The 22,023-nt window shown below is 34.8% G+C and overlaps 1 protein-coding gene across 17 annotated transcripts in view; it reads left to right on the top strand.

The window, feature by feature from the left end:
• MYT1L (myelin transcription factor 1 like) overlaps positions 1-21,156 on the top strand; it is a 281,172-nt gene extending 260,016 nt beyond the window's left edge. For 13 of the 17 annotated variants that reach the window (XM_034432005.3, XM_060689272.2, XM_034432008.3 and 10 more), the window contains 7 exons: positions 2,953-3,015; positions 6,802-6,885; positions 12,274-12,495; positions 15,953-16,044; positions 17,365-17,468; positions 17,838-17,981; positions 18,309-21,156. In XM_034432005.3, coding sequence (XP_034287896.1) covers positions 2,953-3,015; positions 6,802-6,885; positions 12,274-12,495; positions 15,953-16,044; positions 17,365-17,468; positions 17,838-17,981; positions 18,309-18,449 — 850 coding nt within the window. In that variant the 3' untranslated portion in view covers positions 18,450-21,156. Of the gene's footprint in view, positions 1-2,952; positions 3,016-6,801; positions 6,886-12,214; positions 12,496-15,952; positions 16,045-17,364; positions 17,469-17,837; positions 17,982-18,077 lie in introns of all 17 variants that reach the window. The other 4 variants (XR_015731327.1, XR_015731328.1, XM_060689274.2 and 1 more) reach the window with 3 other exon arrangements.
• Positions 21,157-22,023: the final 867 nt, after the last annotated feature.

Genomic DNA, 22,023 nt, shown 5'->3' on the forward strand with positions numbered 1-22,023 from the left:
TGTTTACATAATTTTTGAATAGCAATACTTTCCCATTAATATTTCAGTGCATCAATAAAAAAAAAATACACTCAATTCCTTTCAGACACATTCTGATTAGTGAACTGTTATAACTCACTATTTGCATTTTTGTGCATTTTAAAAAAATAAACTACTAAATATGAAAATAATCCTTTCCCCTTCCCCAAAGTATTTCAGGATTTCTGTTTCAAACCTAGAAGCTTTAATAGTTACCATTAACTCATCTGACAGAACTTGACCACTATTTTAGGTCATAGACTTATTCTTACTGTTCCCACAGTATCTTAGTTCAGAGTGAATGGAGATAAAGAGATGATAATTTATTCTGTCAGCAATCTGGAGGAATGCAAACAGCACTTTATAAATGGGTTACATATCTTTCACTTCATCTTTTTCTCAGTGATATAAAATTTGGGAGAAAACTTTATAGATTTAATCTAATATCATTAATAAATGAATAATGAATTGAAATAACAGACATGATCTCTTCCCCGCAAGTTGCTTTTTCCCACTTAATAAAAAATTGCTCTTTAAGTCCATGAAGAACTGCTCAGCTTGCCAGTTTAATAGAAAGCTGTTTATTATTACATGGATGGTTCAGATCTTTAAAGCTTAAGATCATTGTATATGACATGAAAATCTAAATGTTATGTCACAGAAAAGAGGTCTATTGCCACCCTAATGTTTTAGGGCATTGGTTTGAAAATTTGAGAATTTTCCAAGAATTGAACTTTATCTTAGATTTAGAAATGTGTGATTTAATTTAAATGGTACAAAAGATTGTCCTAATTGGAGAATAAATCACAATCTTACAAAGCTTTTATTCTTTTTTTTTTTTTTTTTAAAAAGCTGAAAATGCATACTAATCAAATCTAAGTAATATGGCATTGGAGGGAGGAAAAAAGAGAGTTAAGCAGGAGGCAGAAGAGTGGTGTCACCATGACAACCTAGCTATAGTCTGGCCTACAGGGTTTTCTTCCAAAGTATGAAGGATCTCTGTCAGAATGTGTGAAAATTCATGCTATATAAGTTGTATTATATACTACAACAAAACTTACAGTGGAAGAGAAACAACTATAGAGAATTTATATTCCAATTTATTTTGATCTAAACCCAACTGACAGTGCATCATCGTGTAATGTCATGCTACTACATGAATAGGATGGACACTTTCTCTCGCCTCCATTCCACAGAAAGAATTGTGAATTCCTTGGCAAAGGGGTATTAATCATTTAAGATATTTTAAACATGAAACAGTATAAGTATCAGAGTTTGTGGGTCTATCATGTGTGAATATGTATAGGAGATCATATATTGGTTTTGCTGAAAGTTCAGCTAAATAGACTTCAACTTTTGAACTCTGAAGTTTGTGATTTGTCAAGTAGAGGATAAAAATATGATTTTCTAAATGTGCTAGTTGAGCATATTTGAACTGTTTTAACCTGCTTAGATTTTAGTTTTATTATTAGTTGTAAAGCTCTAGAGTGAGATACTATATAGGTAAAGGTAAAGGTTCCCCTCGCATATATGTGCTAGTCGTTCCTGACTCTAGGGGGCAGTGCTCGTCTCCGTTTCTAAGCCGAAGAGCCAGTGCTGTCCGAAGATGTCTCCGTGGTCATGTGGCTGGCATGATTAAACGCCAAAGGCGCACGGAACGCTGTTACCTTCCCACCAAAGGTGGTCCCTATTTTTTTACTTGCATTTTTTATGTGCTTTCAAACTGCTAGGTTGGCAGAACCTGGGACTATTAACTGGAGCTCACCCCGTTACACAGCACCAGGGATTCGAACTGCTGAACTGCCAACCTTTCGATCGACAAGCTCAGTGTCTTAGCCACTGAGCCACCGCGTTCCCTTGAGATATTATATACAATGGGTTAATTTCTAGATATTTTCAACGCTATAAAAATATATGACAGACTGAGATGTAAACTATAATTTTTAAATCCTGTAGACTCTAAATGCAAGTTGTGGCTTTTGTCACAAGAGGGCAGTATCTGTATTTTAGATACACTTTATTTCATGAGTATTACTTTCAATTTATTAAAATATTTCCTATGGCTAAAATGAATTATCCTACTTAATTTATAGCATTCATTATTTTGATGTAATCATCTACATTTACAGGCCTGTCAAACTGGCGGCCTGCAAGCCGGATACGTCACATGCAGGACATGCCCATCCCGGCTCCGCAAAGGCAAAAAACGTCACAATATGTCACGATCCAGCTTGTGACGCCATCTACAAGATACCATATCTAATTATTAATACATTTGTGTGCTACTATAACATTTTGTGGATTGTTTCTTTTAGTTTCAGAGGTTTGAGCTGAGAAGTCAACAATACTTTAGCATCAGGGCTTAGCACAGAAGAAGACGCAAGCCAATGGAAAATAATAACTGTGGCAAATGCGAGATAGGCCCACTGAGAATATGCTCCTAGTGGGTATTTAAATATATAGTCACTAATGGATGATCAATCTAAAAATGAAACTTTTTCCATTTTAATTAATAACAGTTTTCTCCAGCTAGTGAACAAAATTGAGCCTTGAACAAAAATGAGCCTTGGTTAGTACAGTGGACTAAAGCACTGTTATTAACATCTGCTGCTTGCAATTACTGCAAGTTCAAATCTCACCAGGCTCAAGGTTGACTCAGCCTTCCATCCTTTTAAAGGTAGGTAAAATGAGGACCCAGATTGTGGGGGCAATAAGCTGACTTTGTATAAATATACAAAAGTATGAAGGCTATTGCTTAACGCATTGTAAGCCGCCCTGAGTCTCCGGAGAAGGGTGGCATATAAATTAAAGCAAAAATATATATATATATTTGCAACATTAAGATTAAAATAATAACAAATATTTGGTATGTAAGATTTTTATTTTTCTAGAGAAAATTGTTCAATTAATGTTGTTGTTACTTCTTTATTTTAGGTGTCCAACTCCTGGTTGTGATGGCTCTGGACACATTACGGGGAATTATGCTTCACATCGAAGGTATGTACAAAAGTGATTTTTTTTGTGACAACAGTTTCCAAGAAAAAGACACTAACAGCAAGTGATTTCAAGTCATAAGATCATTTTCCTACAGTTGCTGTACTTAATATAAATTCATAGCAGATACAAAATAGCAATTAAGTTCATCATAACAATGATTAAATCTCCAAAACAATTCAGCATTCAGTTCCAAACAATTAATTATACTATAAACAATTAAGGTCTAACATAGTACTAAAGCAAAATCACAAATAATTTACCTACTTAGCAAGGTAAATAAATTAAGATGCCAGTGTAATAGGTTCTTAAATGTAACATATTTCCACATCAGATACCGAAAAAAAATAGCAACAACCAATTAAAATGTAGCATAGATTCTAAAGTGCTTGAATCAGAAATAGATGATAAGGTAAATGTATTTATTTATTTATTTATTTATTTATTGGTTCGATTAAAAATGCCGCCCTTCTCCGGAGACTCAGGGTGGCTTACAGTGCGTTAAGCAATAGCCTTCATACTTTTTATATATATCTGCTTAGTAGGGCTTTCGGGCCCCCCAAGCAGTGTTCTTTTTTATATAAAGTCAGTTTATTGCCCCCACAATCCGGGTCCTCATTTTACCTACCTCGAAAGGATGGAAGGCTGAGTCAACCTTGAACCTGGTGAGATTTGAACTTGCAGTAATTGCAGGCAGCTGGTACTACTTAACAGCACTTTAGTCCACTGCGCCACCAAGGCTCTTAAATATTTCCACCATAGTTATATATCAGTAAATAATCTGCTGCCTGCTTTATAGAGTGCCAAGTATAGAATATAGAAATCATATTTCATACAAATACCAATATGAAAATGTATAGGTGAAAATGGATTAAAAGTTAATTGAGGGACTATATATATTAAATCTAAGTTTTTCCCAAAACCAGGTTGCTAATTATTAAAAAAAACAAAGAGAGAATAGGAATATGTGGGCAGTTTTCTAAGTGGCGAAAATAAGAACTTCTTAAGAATTAGTGTTGGGACCAGTGCCTTTTATTTTCTACATTTTTTTTCTGATTTAGCTATAAAGAATAAGCTGGCTATATTTGCAGGAAATAGTAAATTAATTGGAGCGATGGAAACTAAACATGATTGTGAAGAGCTTCAGAAGAATCTCTTTAATAGAGATGGATGAATGGTCAACTAAATGAAAATGTAGTTCAATTATATATGTACAAAGTGATTCAGATTGGAACCTCCCCGCCCTGCCCCAGGAGATAGGATAGGGATAGCATCTGGAAAAAAATGTTAGGGGTGTAGTGAAAAATCAGAAAAAGATGTTCATTTATTGTGTAGCTGTGGTAAAAGACAAATTCAGTGCTAGGGATCATTAAGATTGGAAATGAAACTGCAAACCTTGTAATGCTGTTATACAAATATATGTTGCATCTGCAATAGAATACCATATAAATTCTGGTTGCTACCTTTGAAAAGTACAGAAGGAAAACATAAGAATAAGAGGTCTCAAACACTTGCTTTATGACAAAAGTCTACAGGTAGTCCTCAGCTTTGGACCACAATTGAGCCCAAATTTTCTGTTGTTAATGTCTGTTGAGACATTTGTTAAGTGAGTTTTGTCCAATTTTACTACTTTTCTTGCCACAATTGTTAAGTGAATCATTTTGGTTGATAAGTTAGTAACCTCATTATTAAGTGACTCTGCCTTCCCCATTGACTTTGCTTGTCAGAAGGTCGCAAAAGGTGATCACATGATCCTGAGACACAGCAAACGTCATAAATATGAACCAATTGCCAAGCATCTGAATTTTGATCACATGATCATGCAGATGCTGCAAAGGTCATAATTATGAAAAAACGGACATAAATCATATTTTTCAAAGCCATTGTAACTTTGAATGATCACTAAACAAACTGTTGTAAGTTGAGGACTATCTGTAGTACATTTGGAACTCTATAGCCTAGAAAAAAGGCAACAAAGAATGTCATGTTTACGGACACAGAGATAGAGAACAGGAAAAGGTTTGGTACTTCCTTAAAACATGAGGAAATTCAGCCATCTGATGAAGTTAACTGGAAAAAATGGACAATTTTTTCCCCATCTGTCTACTGTATAATTTACCTGTGAAATTCATTAGATAAACTTGGACTCTTTAAAAGGAGATTGGATAATTTCATGGAAAACAGATCTATAGTTCTTGGGAGTTAATTTTATCTCTAGGAGGACAATTGAAGCAGTAAGCTATATATTCCTCTTTTGCTTATGAGCACCCCAGAGCTTCAGGCTGGCCACTACAGGAAACAATGATCTGGCATTACTATTCTTATAGTCTTGCTATTTTTTTTTTAAAAAAAAAACCCAGAGGACTAAAGAAAGCTTCTACCAATTGACTTACATTCCAAAGATTTCATTAAACTTCATTAGATATATCTGGCTTGCTGTAGAGTCTTTCTTGACCACATTTGTTTGAAGGAGTCAAATATGAATGTATAGATCTGCCTTATTTATACTATTCATAAACATTATTTGCTAAACTCATTCATTAGTGATTAGGAGAGATTAGGAGAGGCAAACAATTATCCCATATTGTGATTTAGGCCTTTAGGAATTTTGATTCTTTATTATGTTTAAAATCAAGAACCTCTCATTAGCTAAGTCTATACATTTTTATGTATCACAGGGCTACCATGGATAAAAACAGTGTTTCTAGGTCAGATAATAATTAGAATGAAATGTATTTATCTCCATTCAGCATCATTTGCTGACTAGAGTGGAATAACTAATATTGTGCAGATGTCACATAAAAGGATTTGCATTCCTAGACATGGAAGAGCTTAATCCAGATGCTGTTTTGCCCAGTTAATTTCTGGTTCATTTCATGTGTTGTACCTTTCTAATTTATTTACTCATTTTATAAACAGTAGGCTTTTTATAGTATATTAAGACATATGTAGAGGGTTAATTAAATTATACTTTCTGTCTCCATTAGTTTCTCCATAAAATATATTGACTATACCTATAAGAAGTGTATATGTTTATTGACTATGAGAATCTGCATTTTGCTTGGATTATACCCACAGGCTCAATAGAATTGCTCAGGCACAGTCAATGTGCAGAAATTGGGTGAAATGGCATGTTGAAAGGGTTTATTTGGATTGCTATGAAATCCTTGCATTCCTTCATATGGAAGAGTTTGATATAGATAATACAGCTTCCTTTGTATGAGAAGCCCAATTTAACTTCAGTGTAAAAAAACAAGTACTAGGAATACATTTTGAATTTATAGTAGTGATTAATATTCACTTACAAGTAAATTTCTTATATTAGGATAAAGGTTGGCATTAATGAAAAAGTAATACATTTACAGTGGTTTTTTTTTTTTTACTTTGTGGTTTAGAGATGAAGTGGTTGGCAAAGGAAGAATACTTCACAACCCTAGAAAAGTATGATTCAATTATACTAACTGCAAAATGTATATAACTTTCTGATTTTCGTGATTCAGCGTTCTCTGAAAATCAGCATTGTTCTCATTTGAGATTTCATTAAAAATAGCTATTCTTTTCTTATTACTCTTAAACCTGAGCCTATATTCACATCTAATGAAAGATGAGTTCCCTCTTGTGGTTAATTCTTGCCATTGTTCTTTCGTTTAAAAAAAGTAAAAAAAAAAAAAAATGAAATCAAAGATAGAAAGAATTTAACCTGCATGTCATTTTTATTCAATGTGCATTTTTTTTAGATTAGTTGATTATGTCTAGAAATAAATAATTTCATTGATTTTCTTTATTCAGCCTTTCTGGTTGTCCACGAGCAAAGAAAAGTGGAATTAGAATAGTACAAAGTAAAGAAGACAAGGAAGATCAAGAGCCAATTAGGTAAGTATGGATCGCTATATATGATTTAATCAACTATGTTGGTTTTCTCTTATAATTGAATGATAATGCTCTCCCATATGTATAAATTTTGGTCATTTTTAAACTTATGTATCTATATAATTAGGGTTATCTTGTTCAATTTCTTATCATATAATTCTACCAAATAATAAACGAGAGAGTTATCCAGTACAAGCTAGAAGAAACTTGTTTTGGTAAAGAAGTGTAACATACTAGAATATTATCCAGTAACACAATGTATTCGCATATTTTTCATGCCTGGTCATGAGACAGAATATGAAGAAAGCTTTCTCTTGTCATAGGCAACAGAAAGAAATTATGTTGGATCAAAGCCATTTTCTTTTTATGTACAAATGTTTGTGTATCATTTGTTGACACCACATCACCACACACACATACCATTTTTATTTGTCCAGGAAGGATTTTTATAAAGCAGCAATTACAAAAGAACCATTAAAAATACAGTGGAAAAGAGAAATATTGAAAATAGGACGATGTTTCTTGTTTCTTTTTTTAGTAGAGTCTTCAGGTGACAAAATAGTGAAAATTATAATTACATCAATACTGTAATTTTCAGAGCAATCCTAATTATTAGGGCAATGCTTTGATTCAGAATGAATCCTGAATGTGATGCCGAATAACATTCGGCATCACATTCATGGAGCATCTTTTCACTTACCAGAAACAAGACATCTTACTATACAAATTATTCTAAAGAAAATCACATGAACCTCCAATTTGAAGTTCAGGAAGTCATTCTGGAAAAAGCAGGATATCATGTGCACAGACAGAGGAAAAAAATGTGGGGTACAGTAAAATGGACCTTGATGACTGGGTTCAACATTCTATCTTCAAATCAGTGCATTTGATGATGGATTACCCAGCTGAACTGTTTGGAGGGCCAAAAGGGAAATAAATGTGTATATATCTTCACAGTCATTGCTATCCGATTTCATTGTAGTTCAGATATGCTTTTTTAGAATTCTTCATCTGTTCCCATGTTTCCTTGAACTTCATTCAGTCAATTTGTTTGTTCTATATCTTTCATTTCTTTTATCTTATTTCAACATGGATGCTAAATTTGAGATAGGGGTCTATAGAAATTTAAATACGTACATACAATTTCTCAGTTTAGTTAGTCCTTCTCTCTCAATAAGTAATTTATTGTGCTACATAAGCTTCTTTTTAATTGTATAAATAAATGTAATGCCTTATTAGTTATGTCTCTTCTCGTGTCTTTTTTCAGTCCCTAAGCAATGTTGTCCCACCATCCCATATTTAATAGGGAATGTCACCCCACTACATTTTTTTCAGTTGTCTTATATTTTATTTCTTTCCTGCATCATTTATAATACACCTGCTAATGTCCTAAGGGAATGTCTGACTCTTATTGCAAAGAAAAGCTATACTTATTTGTCCTGGCTAGGAATCCAGAAGGTTGCAAAAACAGAAATAATGGTCCTTTCACCATTACATCCTTAGTCCAATAATGATATCAACAAAAGGAAGAAAAGTTCTTCTATATCTATGGCAATAGTGGAAGTAGTAGTAGTTAGTGTTTGCAGCAAAAGAGGATTTTCTACATTAATGATTCTGCCATGGATTTTTGCTCCAAATCTAGTGTTTCACTTGGTTTTCCTAAGGGTTAACCTCTTACTACCCAACTTTCCCAACTTTCACAGTGAGCACCAGCCAATCACCACTCTAGAGCCACAGCTGATGTGTCTTCTGTTTTTTTCCACCTGGTATTCCTTTGAATTTAATTTTTGTTCTGTTCAATTTTGGGTTATTTTGTCAAGATCACGAGTTATATTCTTCTCAATAACTGCTTCCTCCTGTCTGGTTTGCCTATGCCCAGTCTATTTGGCTGCCATATTACATATCAGAGTCTTAGTGTCAGCCTACCTCCTCAGTAGAATACATTCTTTTCAAGGGAAGTTGCTTTTCATTGCTGCTTAACTTTCCTCTATTTAAAATGTATCAGCATCTTTGTATGACTTCAATCCTGGCCAAGCAACAATAATATTTATTTATTTATTTATTATTTATTTATTAGTCACATTTCTATGCCGCCCAACTCCCTAGGGACTGTGGGCGGCTTACAACAAAAAAACAATAAGAACAATATCCCGTAAAATTTTTTTGAAAGAAAACATTAAAAACCCATACACTCCATTCCATGGCCAGGTCTTGCAAGATCACCATAGCGAGATCAACAGCCCCAGGCCTGCCGGAAAATCCAGGTCTTCACCGCTTTCCGGAAGGCCAATAGGGTGGGGGAGGTCCGGACCTCAGGAGGTAATTGGTTCCAGAGAGCCGGAGCAGCCACAGAAAAGGCCCTCCCCCGTGGGCCCACCAACCAACATTGTTTAGCTGATGGGACCCGGAGGAGACCAGCTCTGTGAGATCTTACCGGTTGCTGGGAGCTATGCAGTAGAAGGCAGTCTCGAAGATAACCTGGCCCTGAGCCATGTAGGGCTTTAAAGGTAATAACCAACACCTTGAATTGCGTCCGGAGACCGATAGGGAGCCAGTGCAGCTCACGGAGAATTGATGTAATGTAAGTGTATCTAGGTGTACCTACAATAGCTCGCGTGGCTGCATTCTGGACCAACTGTAGTCTCCGAACACTTTTCAATGGTAGCCCCATGTAGAGCATGTTGCAATAATCCAACCATGAGGTGACAAGGGCATGAGTGACTGTGAGGAGAGCCTCCTGATCCAAGTAGGGTCGCAATTGGTGCACCAGGCAAACCTGTGCAAAGGTCCCCCTAGCCACAGCTATCAGATGTTGTTCCAATCTTAGCTGTGAGTCTAGGAGGGCACCCAGATTGCGAGCCCGTTCTGAGGGGGACAATTTCTCCCCCCAGGACCAAGGATGGACAATCGACATAGTCTTTAGGAGGCAGTACCCACAGCCATTCGGTCTTGTCTGGGTTAAGTCTGAGCCTGTTGGCTCCCATCCAGGCCCTCACAGCCTCCAGGCACTGGCACATCACATCCACTGCCTCACTGAACTGACGGGGGGTGGAGATATACAGCTGGGTATCATCAGTATATTGCTGATATCCCACCCCGTATCATCGGATGATTTCACCCAGCGGTTTCATCTAGATGTTAAATAGGAGGGGAGAGAGGACCGAGCCCTGAGGCACCCCACAAACGAGGGGCCTAGGGGTCGACCTCTATCCTCCAACCAACACCGACTGTGACCGACCAAAGAGATAGGAGGAGAACCATCGCAACACGGTGCCTCCCACTCCCAACTCACTTAGTCGTCCCAGAAGGATACCATGGTCAATGGTATTGAAAGTTGCTGAGAGGTCAAGTAGCACCAAGATAGAGGAATATGACCCCCATCTCGGGCTTGCCAGAAATTATCCATCAGCGTGACCAAGGCAGTTTCCGTGCTGTAGCCAGGCCTGAAGCCAGACTGAAAAGGGTCCAGATAATCCGTTTCACCCAATGACCGCAGGAGCTGAAGTGCCACCATATAAATATATAAATATAATTACTTGTTTAATTTAATTTAAAGAGAAGGAGGGTTTTTTCCTTAAAAGTTTCACTGAATTTCTTTGCCCAGTTTCTGCCTACATTTTCTAGTGCATGTTACAGGGTACTACTTGAAGGTTTTGACTCTCCTACTTCTGATGTGGGAATGCAAAACAATGAAATATTCTGAGTTCATAAATGTATAACCATCCGCATTAAGTACCTAGAAAGTTATATCACAGTGGAACATGGGAATTGCTGCTGTCTATTTTCCCTCCATTTCTTAGCAGAGTACAATTGGGTAAGCTGAAAAAAAGGAACACGCTGTGCCAAAATGTTCTTCATGTGTTATGAAAGGGAGAAGAATAACTGAAATGTGATGCTGGCTCTTCAACCATATGGGCACTTAGGTGAATGATGCTTTCAGAATGGAAAGCTACTGCAGCAATGTTTTCTTCTCTTATTCAGCTTCCATTCATTTCATTCATTTCTACAGTGTAGTAGTTTCATTTTTAGCATTGCTCTCATACAAGGTACTCGGTAAAGAATAGATGGAAAGAACATGACATCCAAAACATTATTAACAATGCTTACATAGTCTCTGAGTACATGGTCACAATACAGTGCTATGATGAAATATCAGCTTAGTTTCTTCCTTCATAATTTCCCCAGGGCTTTTGAGATATCAGCCACTGATTGGATACTGCTGGAGAAATGACCAAAAAATAAAGACAGAGATAAACAGGGCAAGGATAATTGTCATTCAGATTTTGCAGGCAATGGCTACTGGAATCTGCAAGAACACAGTAGAAGGGCTTTAAACAAGCAAAGTATTAAAATGGGGGATGTGATGTTAAAGCTAGCTCAAGTTTTACTCAGAGTAAGGTTGACTATCTGACTTTGGAGATTCCTGACATTTAAAGGATTGGCTAGCAAAGTATCAACAAGGAATTTTGGGGAAGCATGCCATCTCTCTCACTCTTCTTTATTCTACAACCAGTCAATCTATTCCATCTCTTTATAGATACTTGGAACTTATAGGTTTGTACAATCATGTGCTATTTGCCAGAAGCAGGTGGAGTCTGAGAAGCAACATAGTTGTTTTGCCAATGGGCCAGCCTAACCAGAGTCAATCTTCTACTAGTGGTTTGGCCCAATCACTTTCTCAGGCAAAACATAGAGGAAAGAAAGAAATACATGAATAGTAGCAATGAGACTATATATTTCCCAAGTAATTTTCCAAAGTTGAATATTTGTAGGAACAAGTTAACTCAGATTGTCATTTTCTGTGCTGAGGGTACAGTCTCATAATGGACTGAGTACTCCTTGTACAAGCAAGGAGCTATCCATGTCAATGGAGTGCTGATTCATAAATATTATATTTGTTGTCTGCTTATTTAGAAAAGCAGTTATAGATTGACATTCCCTATTGAATACCCAAAAAATAAAAATAAAAAATATACATTTGCTGTAAAAATCTGAATATTATTACTAACTACACTAGCATGCTTATTTATTATTATTTTTTAATCAAATTTAGAAACCACCCATTTTCTTCACAGAAAGACTGTGTTTACTGTCTATTATTCAGAAAGGAGCAAATTTGCTTCCACTGTAATAGATCTTTTTCAGATTGGTGGTGCAACATTCCAGTATATGTACATTGCTAGTTTATTAAGGTTATTTCTTAATTCCATGAACATCTTTTACATTTGCGTTGCATTTCTTGGTTGGTGTTCTTATTGTTTTGTTTTGTTTTTAAACCATAAAGCATGATTGTTCTTTTTTTTATGTGAGATTTATTTTGACTTTGTTGTAGAGGCTGCCAGGTATATGATGGCAAGACAGTAAAGTTAATTTCATCTATCTGCTATCCAGATGTCCAGTTCCTGGTTGTGATGGTCAGGGTCACATAACTGGGAAATATGCATCTCATCGTAGTGCATCAGGGTGCCCTCTTGCTACTAAAAGGCAAAAGGATGGGTATCTGAATGGCTCCCAGTTTTCTTGGAAGTCAGTGAAGACGGAAGGTATGTCATGTCCAACACCAGGATGTGATGGCTCTGGACACGTCAGTGGTAGCTTTCTTACACATAGGAGGTGAGTAATGGCATTATCTATCAGTCTGTCTAGCCATCCATCATCCATCTATCTATTGTTCCTATGTGAATTTTTAATAAGCATGAATCTTGTTGGTTATAGTATGCATGCATTATAATAATGTTTTAATACCTGTTATTTTGTGAGGCATAGTTGCCTCATAGTGAGGAAGAGTTCCAGATAAGTTGATAAAAATTGCACAACTTCAAACCTGTGGTTATTTCAGATTTAATGCTGAATCTGTCATAATAATAATATCCTACCCCTGGTATTGCTTACATATAACAAACTGACAATAAAGTTCCATATTGTGAACTTTTCATCTGATACACCCATAGAGCACAGAGGACTCTAATGTGTATAAAGATCCCATTCACTTCAACTAAGACACAGATTTATGAACAATAATATCTATATTCTTCTCCATTTTGAATTGAAAGTCCTATCTATCTTCTCTGTAAAGGTGCTTCTGGATGGACAGAAGCAAGAGAATCTGCTATGGAATGTGATTTTGCCCCCAATCTTTTCAAATGTACTCGCTGAACAAAAGAATAGGATATTTAAGAATCCCTGTGTTTAGGAAGATGCTCAAGCTTGGAAAATTATTCATATTTTTCTAATTTTTTGAAAAGGAACATAAATCATTTCCAAGATAATCTGGAGTGCAGCATCTTGTCGATCATTCTAAATCATAATTATTAGTACTTTGTTCTGCACTCTAAATTTTATATATATATAGTGTAATAAACAGAAAAAAATAAATTGGAGGTAAGGCAAAAGAAGAGAAACACTAAATAAATCTAGTTTATACCAGTATGATTCATTATACTTCTAAATCTTTTCTATCCTTGCAAACCATTCTTGATCCATCACACCCATACATTATTTCCTTTATTGCATTTTGTTCTCTAATTATAATTTCTTGATTCAGTTTTAACTTTCTCAGTCTTCCCTTTCCTCTCTACCTAGTTATTCTTCCTTTATATATTCGTTTTGTCATTTCAAACTTATTAATTCCCTACAGTATATTAACCAAACCACCTTAACATCCTTGTTTTGTACTGAACATTCGTTTTTGTACTCAACATTCATACATGCAGTGTCTAAATGTTTGATCCTATCCCTTCTTTCTTTACCATACTCTTAAGACATCTCTTGTCATCTATGCTCACTAACACATCTCTAGAATCTAGTATTCTAGAATCTTTAGAATACTGTACTCCTTCCAGCATTCAGCTTCATCCTAAATAATTTCCTTACTTTTATTCTTGATTCCATTCCCTCTGCTGAAGGCATCTTTTTAGCTGTTTTCATCCGCTCCACAAATGCTGTTTAATTTCCATTAAAAGTAATCTGCATTTATTCTGCTACTTTTATTCTTAAGTATTTATCCTTTGATTACACTCTTTGCTTTGTCTATATAGGTCACAATATATCTTTCTCTTATCTTCATTTTTTGCAGCATTTTTGTATATGCAATTTTTTTCCTCATCTACAACCTCTTTCAACCAAGCATCTTTTTTCCACATGTCCTATTAATTGCAACTCCACATATTTCTGTGAAAATCTATAACATAATTCTTGACTCTCTTCCTATATCCATCCCATTCTTCCCTTCAGCCATTTTCCAGTCATTCAGTCTGGAGATTAATCTATTACTTTTGGCCCAGCGATTAAGGAATCAGACTAGTCCCACGTTGGGCATAAAGGCCAGCTGTGTGATGGCAATAGCAGTTAGATTTATATACCGCTTCACAGTGCTTTATAGCCTCTCTAAGCAGCTTACAGAGTCAGCATATTGACCCCAACAATCTGGGTGTCCTCATTTTACCCACCTCGGAAGGATGGAAGGCTGAGGCAACCTTGAGCCTGGTGAGATTCGATCTGCCAAACTGCTGGCAGCCAGTGATCAGCAGAAGTAACCTGCAGTACTGCACTCTAACCACTGCGCCACCGCGGCTCTTGATTTTGGGCTAATTACTTTCTCTCTCAGCCCAACCCACCTCACAGGATCATTGATGGGAAAATAGGAAGAAGAAAGTATATTAGGTATGTTCTCTGCTGTGAGTTATTTATAAAAATAATAAAGGGGGAATAAAAATAAATAAATAAAATATATACCTTGTTTCCTTTCCTATAGTTAATCTACTTTCAGATTTGTTTCTTTCAGTTTTCTTCCATGTTCAGTTTTAACCAAGATCCACCTTAAAACTACCAATAAATAGTCGATTCCACATTCTGGAATGGATTACATTCATATCTTGATTAATTCTCTTAATCTTTTAGTTTTTAGATTCATATGTGTACAGGTCTTTTTCTAAGCAAATAGACACAACAAATGGTGTTTCATATTTACTGAACAATATGCCTTTGTTTACTAGTTAAAATGTAAATTTCTGTTGTATTGGTCCAAAAATGTACTTGACAGTTTCAGAACCAATCCAGTATCTAAAGCAGTAGACTGTATTTCCCTGCATTTAAACCAGTTAATTGGCCTGATAGTGTTAAGGAAATGAAATCAAGTTATTATCAATTGGGGAAAATAAGTATAAATTATACACATCACTTCTTTAAGATAAGGAACAAGCTATTAATTCATATGCTTTGGAAATATATGGTTTAGAGATAGTTTCAATAAGCCTAATAGTTATTAGTTTATTAGTTTTATTTTTATGGAAAATATTTTTCTAATTATTGTCGCAGCAGACTTTGATTGATCCTAGAAAAACTAAGCAGGGTTGCAACCAATTGATGATTGGGAGCTTACAGGGAGAACAAAGAGTAAAAAAAAAATGCACATATCCCAGAAAATAATAGTAAACTGTTTCCATATCATTGCCAAAGAGACCAGAAATTGAGGGTGATTTTATAGATCCTTCATGCTTTCATTTTTATTTAGACTAGGTTTATCTCATCTCAACGTTGATGATGAACCTGGCTGCTGTTATAACATTTCACTGCTTGAAAATGCTTAAGGCATTTTTTCCCACAACAGTAACTATTATTCTAAGTACCAGATACATTTTAATGGGAAAATTATATTAACATCAATATTTCAATTTTAATATTTCATTTTCTATATTCTAGAATTCCTATAATTTAGCTTCCATGTAGTGAAGAGTATAAAAATGGTGTATCAGATACTATATTGTATGACAACATATTAATGTCTCTGAACAATATTAAACATTTTTTCTTAGCTATTATATTTTCCCAGTTAATGTTTATATTATAGTGAATGTATCTCTTGTTTGTATATGCAAATATGAACTATAGAATATTAAATATAAAAGACTGAACTTCTCTGAGAAGAATTCTTTTTCCTTTTCAAAAAGCAGTATCTTCTTAGTGGTAGTTGGGAGAGATTTTCTTCTAATGCTGTTTCCATGGTAGCTTTAGCTGACAGATTTACAATCAAAGGCCAATTAATAGTTCTTTCCTTGCTTATTGTCTACAGTCTATCAGGATGCCCCAGAGCTACATCAGCAATGAAGAGAGCAAAGCTGTCGGGAGAACAAATGCTTACAATAAAGCAGCGGGCTAGTAATGGTAAATAGTAAATGCTTCTGAAATTAAATGACATTGAAACCTTATTTCATGATGATGAGATTAATTTACTCATTATGATAATATTATAGAGTCCTTTTAACACAGTTTTTGAATCCTTCTCAAGATCTCAAGAGTACAGTATATGAATCTGCTGTTGCTGTGACAACTTCATCTGCACTACTCCGTGTTCCTCTTCTGGTCTGGACGGAAGTAGTAAAACAAACTCTCAACTGAAGACTGTTCTGGCCACATTTTCTTCAGAAGCAAATCTCACTGGGTCCAAGAAATTATATAAAAATGGTCCTGTATTTCATTCTAAATTTTTTAGGCTAACAAGAGGCACTAATTTCATCTCTATCTAGTTTGACAGTGTAATTAATTGCCATAGCAATTTTATTATGTAATTTACTGTCTATATTTTTCCCAAGGGCCACTTCGAGGTAATTTTTATCCTGAAATATTTAAAAGACATCTAAAACAATTTGATAATTTTGACATACTGTATGTTCAAATTTGTTAAATAAAACTATTTTAGAATAGTTAAAATAATACATCAATAAGAAATTAAGATTATTCCTATTTCAAATTTCAAAAAAAGAAAAAAAAAAGTAAGTTCTAAAAGGTATAGAAGAAAACGTTTCCATTAGAAAGGAAGGACTATTTGATTTTCCACTGGTTTCCCTGGTCAGAGAAATGGTTGCAACTGTCTCCCAATACTTATGGATTTAATGTGCAATCATGGGATAAAAGCCCTAGTTGCTTACATGAAGAAATGCACTTTGTCACAAATTTGCCAGATACATCTACCTATATAATAATATTTCTATATTCCTGCGCTGCTTAGACTCCATGAGGGATTGGAGTCTAGTAGCATGAATATAAATAGATTAATCCTTAAGTATAATGCTTTGAGTATAATGCTTTGAGTTTGATCTAAGGACAATCTTCCTATAGAATTATTGTTATTCATACATGAGTATAGAAAAGTGTCGCTTTTATTTAAACTACTTTTTCAAAGAGAGGAAATACAAGAGGATGAATGAGAGAAAAATTTAGAATTCCCTTATCTCTTAAACTCATTGAACAAACAATAGGCTAGGTGAAAAACAGACACCATAGCAGTCTGTGAAGATCCTTAACCTTACCCTAAACAACTCATAGGCACAAGGAGATCATACAGTCTCCAACACCTGCAGAGTACAATTGTCCTGCTACTTTCTCAGTATTCTGTGACATTCCAGGTGACATGGTTTCCTTCCGCCTTAATCTGTTTTATTTCCATAAACTTCTTACTTTGATTTTCTCCTTTTGCTTAAACAGGAATAGAAAATGACGAGGAAATTAAACAGTTAGATGAAGAAATAAAAGAGCTAAATGAATCCAACTCCCAGATGGAAGCTGATATGATTAAACTTCGAACTCAGGTAACAGTTTTACAAAGCCTTAAATTGAGTGTGTTTCCAAGACAGACAGATAGATGTGTGCACACAGACATACAACAGACACCCAACCATTCCTCACACACCAGACACATGCATAAATGGGTTGGTCCTGTAGAAAACGTTTTGCATCTTGCCCTGTAGCCCCCTGAAAATCTTTCTAGATTAGGAAGATGCTTCTAAACTTATCTGTCAAATATCATTTCTCATTCTTTCTTCAGTGGGAGCATGGCTGGGTTTCATGACTGAAGTCCATTAGAAGTACTCTGGATACAACCTAATATTATTGAGCTAAAATAATTATTTGCTTTTAAATTGTCATGTTTTACATTGTGCAATCATATATTCTTTTAGATTACCACAATGGAAAGCAACCTGAAGACAATAGAAGAAGAAAACAAAGTAATTGAACAACAAAATGAGTCTCTCCTACATGAATTGGCCAATTTGAGCCAATCTTTAATTCATAGTCTAGCTAATATCCAGCTACCACATATGGTAAGTGACTGAAGGCTCAAATAAGGAATTAGGCAGTCTTCTTCACCTCATACAGTAGATGTCTTTTTGTTTTTATGTTTATGACTCCTCAAGCAGATGGAGATTTGCGATATCATCCCTGAAACCATAAAGATAAATTTAACTGCTTAAAAAGAAATGGTGGGCCAAATCCGATGTCTCCTGTAAAATTAAGTAAGCTTTAAACTAGGCCTTTTTAAATGTATTAAGAAAATATGTCATTGTGCTGTGATAGTTTATTTTGCATATATGAATATACAAAAAAAGCAATTAGAAGTTGTATATGAACTACTATTTAATATCTCGTAGGAACCAATCAATGAACAAAATTTTGATGCTTACGTGACCACTTTGACGGACATGTATACAAATCAAGATCGTTATCAGAGTCCAGAAAATAAAGCCCTACTGGAAAATATAAAGCAGGCTGTGAGAGGAATTCAGGTGTGAACAGCTGCTATAGTGGTGAAAAATCGTACTTTTAAAAAAAAAGATGCCTCTTGTTTTTTGCTGCTGTAATTTACCAGAAAGTGTTATATATTTCTTTCTGTTTAAAACAGTGTTATGCTCACAAGACTTCATAATAATTTTATGTCTTGCTTTGAAAATAGTAATTGCAGAATAGTTTTTTGAATACATTCACATTTTGTACGTTTTCATATAAGCTGACATAGTGTGATATGCCATGTAATGTTTATAGCTGCTAATGTATGCACATTTTTGGGGTAAATATATTTCTGAAGAGGTAAGCTGATCAAAATAAAGAGTGTAAATTCTTTTTAATGCTTTAGTGATTAAATGTTTTAGTATTTTGAACTGAAATGGACAAAAAGAAAAAAAAAAGGGGGAAATGCTTTGAATGACAATGTTGCAGTCTCCAGCCACTTTTTAAACACTCATTTATCCCATTGCTGGAAGATTTTATGGGATTTAAGAAATACATTTTGTGTGCATATTGTTTCATAGTAAGAATTGGTTGCAAAAATGCTTTATTTTTTAACAATGCCTGAAAATATTGTGTAACTTTTGTTTTCAGAGGATGGTATGTGGTGGGGGCAATAAAAATGGGGGGTTTTAAAATTTAAAAAAAGGGCATGAATTAGATGTGAAATGTAAAAGGAGCAATTTATTGTAAGACAACATCAAGCCATGGAAATTTGACAGAAGATTCAAAGCAGCTTAAACAGCACTTTTTAATTAACTTCTAAGCATTATTTGGTATGAATATGGGAACTTCCACAATGACAGGAACTCTGATCAGAGGTGGACTACGGGAAGATTTCGACTTTACTTTTCAAACTCACTTTGGAGTCAACATCCTTTATCTCTCCAGAACTCTTAAGAGTGTCCATCTGAGTTATCTGTTAAAGCAATGTAGTTCGTCATTTCATAACTTCACTCTTTCCTTTTTCAGGCAAAACACAATTGTTTAAAAGAAAGATTGCCTGTAAAAAAGAAAAAGTTTCCATCTGGGAACTAATTCCCAAACATTGTCATTACAGCAGTTGCTGACCAGGATTCATTGCTACTTTACCTAGGAAATGGAATGCAGTTCAGCGTATCTGATTGTTTCACTTTCTTCCCTTTTTACTGTTTACGTTCTGCTTTTTGGTTGGAGTACAATCATTCATAATTGTAGCATTTCCATATGCTATCTATTTGTTCTACTGTTACCTATTGCAAAAAACGAATGCAATCAAAAAAAAATTAATGTAACTAAATATACTTTGGCACTTTTTTGCTTTAAATTGCATCATTTCAAGCTAAAAACGTATTGTACTTTTTAAATTTGATTGTTATTTCTTCAAAATAACTGCACTAAATGTATGCATAAGACCACTTTTCTTGAGACATTTTTGTTTATCATTTAATAGTAGTAATTCAAATGGTGTGTTGTGTTTGTCGGATGTTGAATTAATTTCAATTTGATAGCATATCTTTTTCTTCCATGTCTTGATGTTATGCAGAAAAGTACAAGAGTACTTTAAAAAATTTTGTTATGAAAAAAGATGGGTTTTGTAAAAAAATAATAATAATAAAATAAAATATTTTTAGCAGAACAGGACTTACAGGGTCATTGTCCCCACAATGTGCCAGTTGACTATTTGCACTTACCTTGCCCTATATATCCATACGGAGGTGTGCAATTTCTTGTGTCATTAGGTTTGTGACACTAAATTTGAACAAATTAGAGTGGAAGCCAGTGTGGCTAATCCAATATTATTGCTAAGGGGAGACTACAGGGATCTCACAACAAATATTCTGATACAATACTCAACCTCGGTATATATATATGTATAAATATATGTATATCCCAGCGGCACTTTATACTATACACTGTACAAAAAGCTTACAGTTTTCCACAAGGACTTTAATAACTAGCTGGGAGAAGATGATGTAATTACTTTGGGGCTCTGCAGTATCTTCTCTGTACAGTGCCCTCCTTTCTGTTGTGCTATTAGTTGTAGCTGCCACGCTCAGAATTGCCTTTTTGAGAGCTGAAGCAAGGTGCTTGAGATTCACCTCCTGCCATATCTATTGTCCTTTGGCCCTGGCCTCCTTGGAGGGCTCTCATTGTTCATAACGGCATATGCATTTTTCCACTGCATTGTGTCTGCAGCTTCTTTGCCAATATAGTAATGCTTTCCGTAGAGTAATAGATAGTATCAGTTTTGGATTCTTATTGTTATCACCTATGTACAATGGAAAAGGGATTTTAAGCACAAATCCGCGCTCCTCATCTAATGTTGGTACATAATATCAAATCAAAAGTTATCTGTGACTATTATATAGGGATCACAAAAGTGTCACATATTAGAATGCTGACATTTCATCTGAAATTATTGTGAGTCATCAGAGTTTATTTATTCTAACTTATTGTTCAATTTCATTTCTAAGTTTAATTTAAGTGATCATTTATTAAGACAGAATTTTGTATAAACTACTTATTGTGCTCTCTGTGGAACTGAGGTTTGATTTATTTTTGTACTACACGGCATGGGTTTGTTGACATTTTAATTTTGCTATAAATGTGTGAAATCACAAGTTGCTGTGATAACTTCATTTTTAAATTGTGAAATTTGTACAAATTTTGTCATGCTGGATGTGAACACATCTTACTCTAAATAAATAAATAAAATGTGTTGCCACATTTGTAGCACAGCTGTTCTCTGGTTAATTATTACCTTTCATATATTCCCCATAAAATAACGAAGCCTGTATGCCATGGCCCCTCTTTTCATTTTCATCACTGAAATGAATTTATTTTTTTTATTGTTTAATCAAATTCATCTTAAGCATAACTGCTTTTTTTTAAAAAAAGGCCATTAAAAACCTCCCTTTTAGTCAATAAAACTGACATTTTCAAAATTTCAGTTGCTATAAGTCAGAATTGTTCACATGTACAGTTACTTTTTGCCATAGTTTTTAAAATCATTTCCATCTTCCTAAGGCTTATCTTACAGTTCTGATATTAATTTGCCTTTATGGTGCCTATCATTGAAAATGATGCGGCAGTTTTTAAATTCTCATACTCATTTCAGTGCATAAGTCTCTAGAGCATTAGATCATGGTGATGCTGTTCATTGCAACAATATGCAGTAAACTGCAATTAATATACATGTAATTTAATAGTGTTTTTCATTGTACTTATAGCCTATTTTGTATAGTACTAATCAATATTTATTGTGCTGAATTTTGTTGTATATTTTCCAATTTATTTGTTTATTTTGTTGAGGTTTGGTCTAATGGTTAAGGCACCAGGCTGGAAACCAGGAGACTGTGAGTTCTAGTCCAGCCTTAGCCAGGAAAGCCACTGGATGACTTTGGACCAGTCACTCTCTCTTGGCCAACAGTGTAGACTTGGGCAACAAGGTCAAAATATGTCAACTCAGCAAGATTTCAGGTTCTTTTTTTTATCAATTTTTAAAAAGTAATTTAATCTATCAGGAAGGGTTAATGTATGCCATGGCTTTCAATTATTACACAATGCCAATCTCTAATTTCTCTAATGGTTTATATCATT

Source organism: Pantherophis guttatus, chromosome 1 (assembly GCF_059756535.1).
Source record: "Pantherophis guttatus breed Tessera chromosome 1, ASM5975653v1, whole genome shotgun sequence".
NCBI classification, from domain to species: domain Eukaryota; kingdom Metazoa; phylum Chordata; class Lepidosauria; order Squamata; family Colubridae; genus Pantherophis; species Pantherophis guttatus.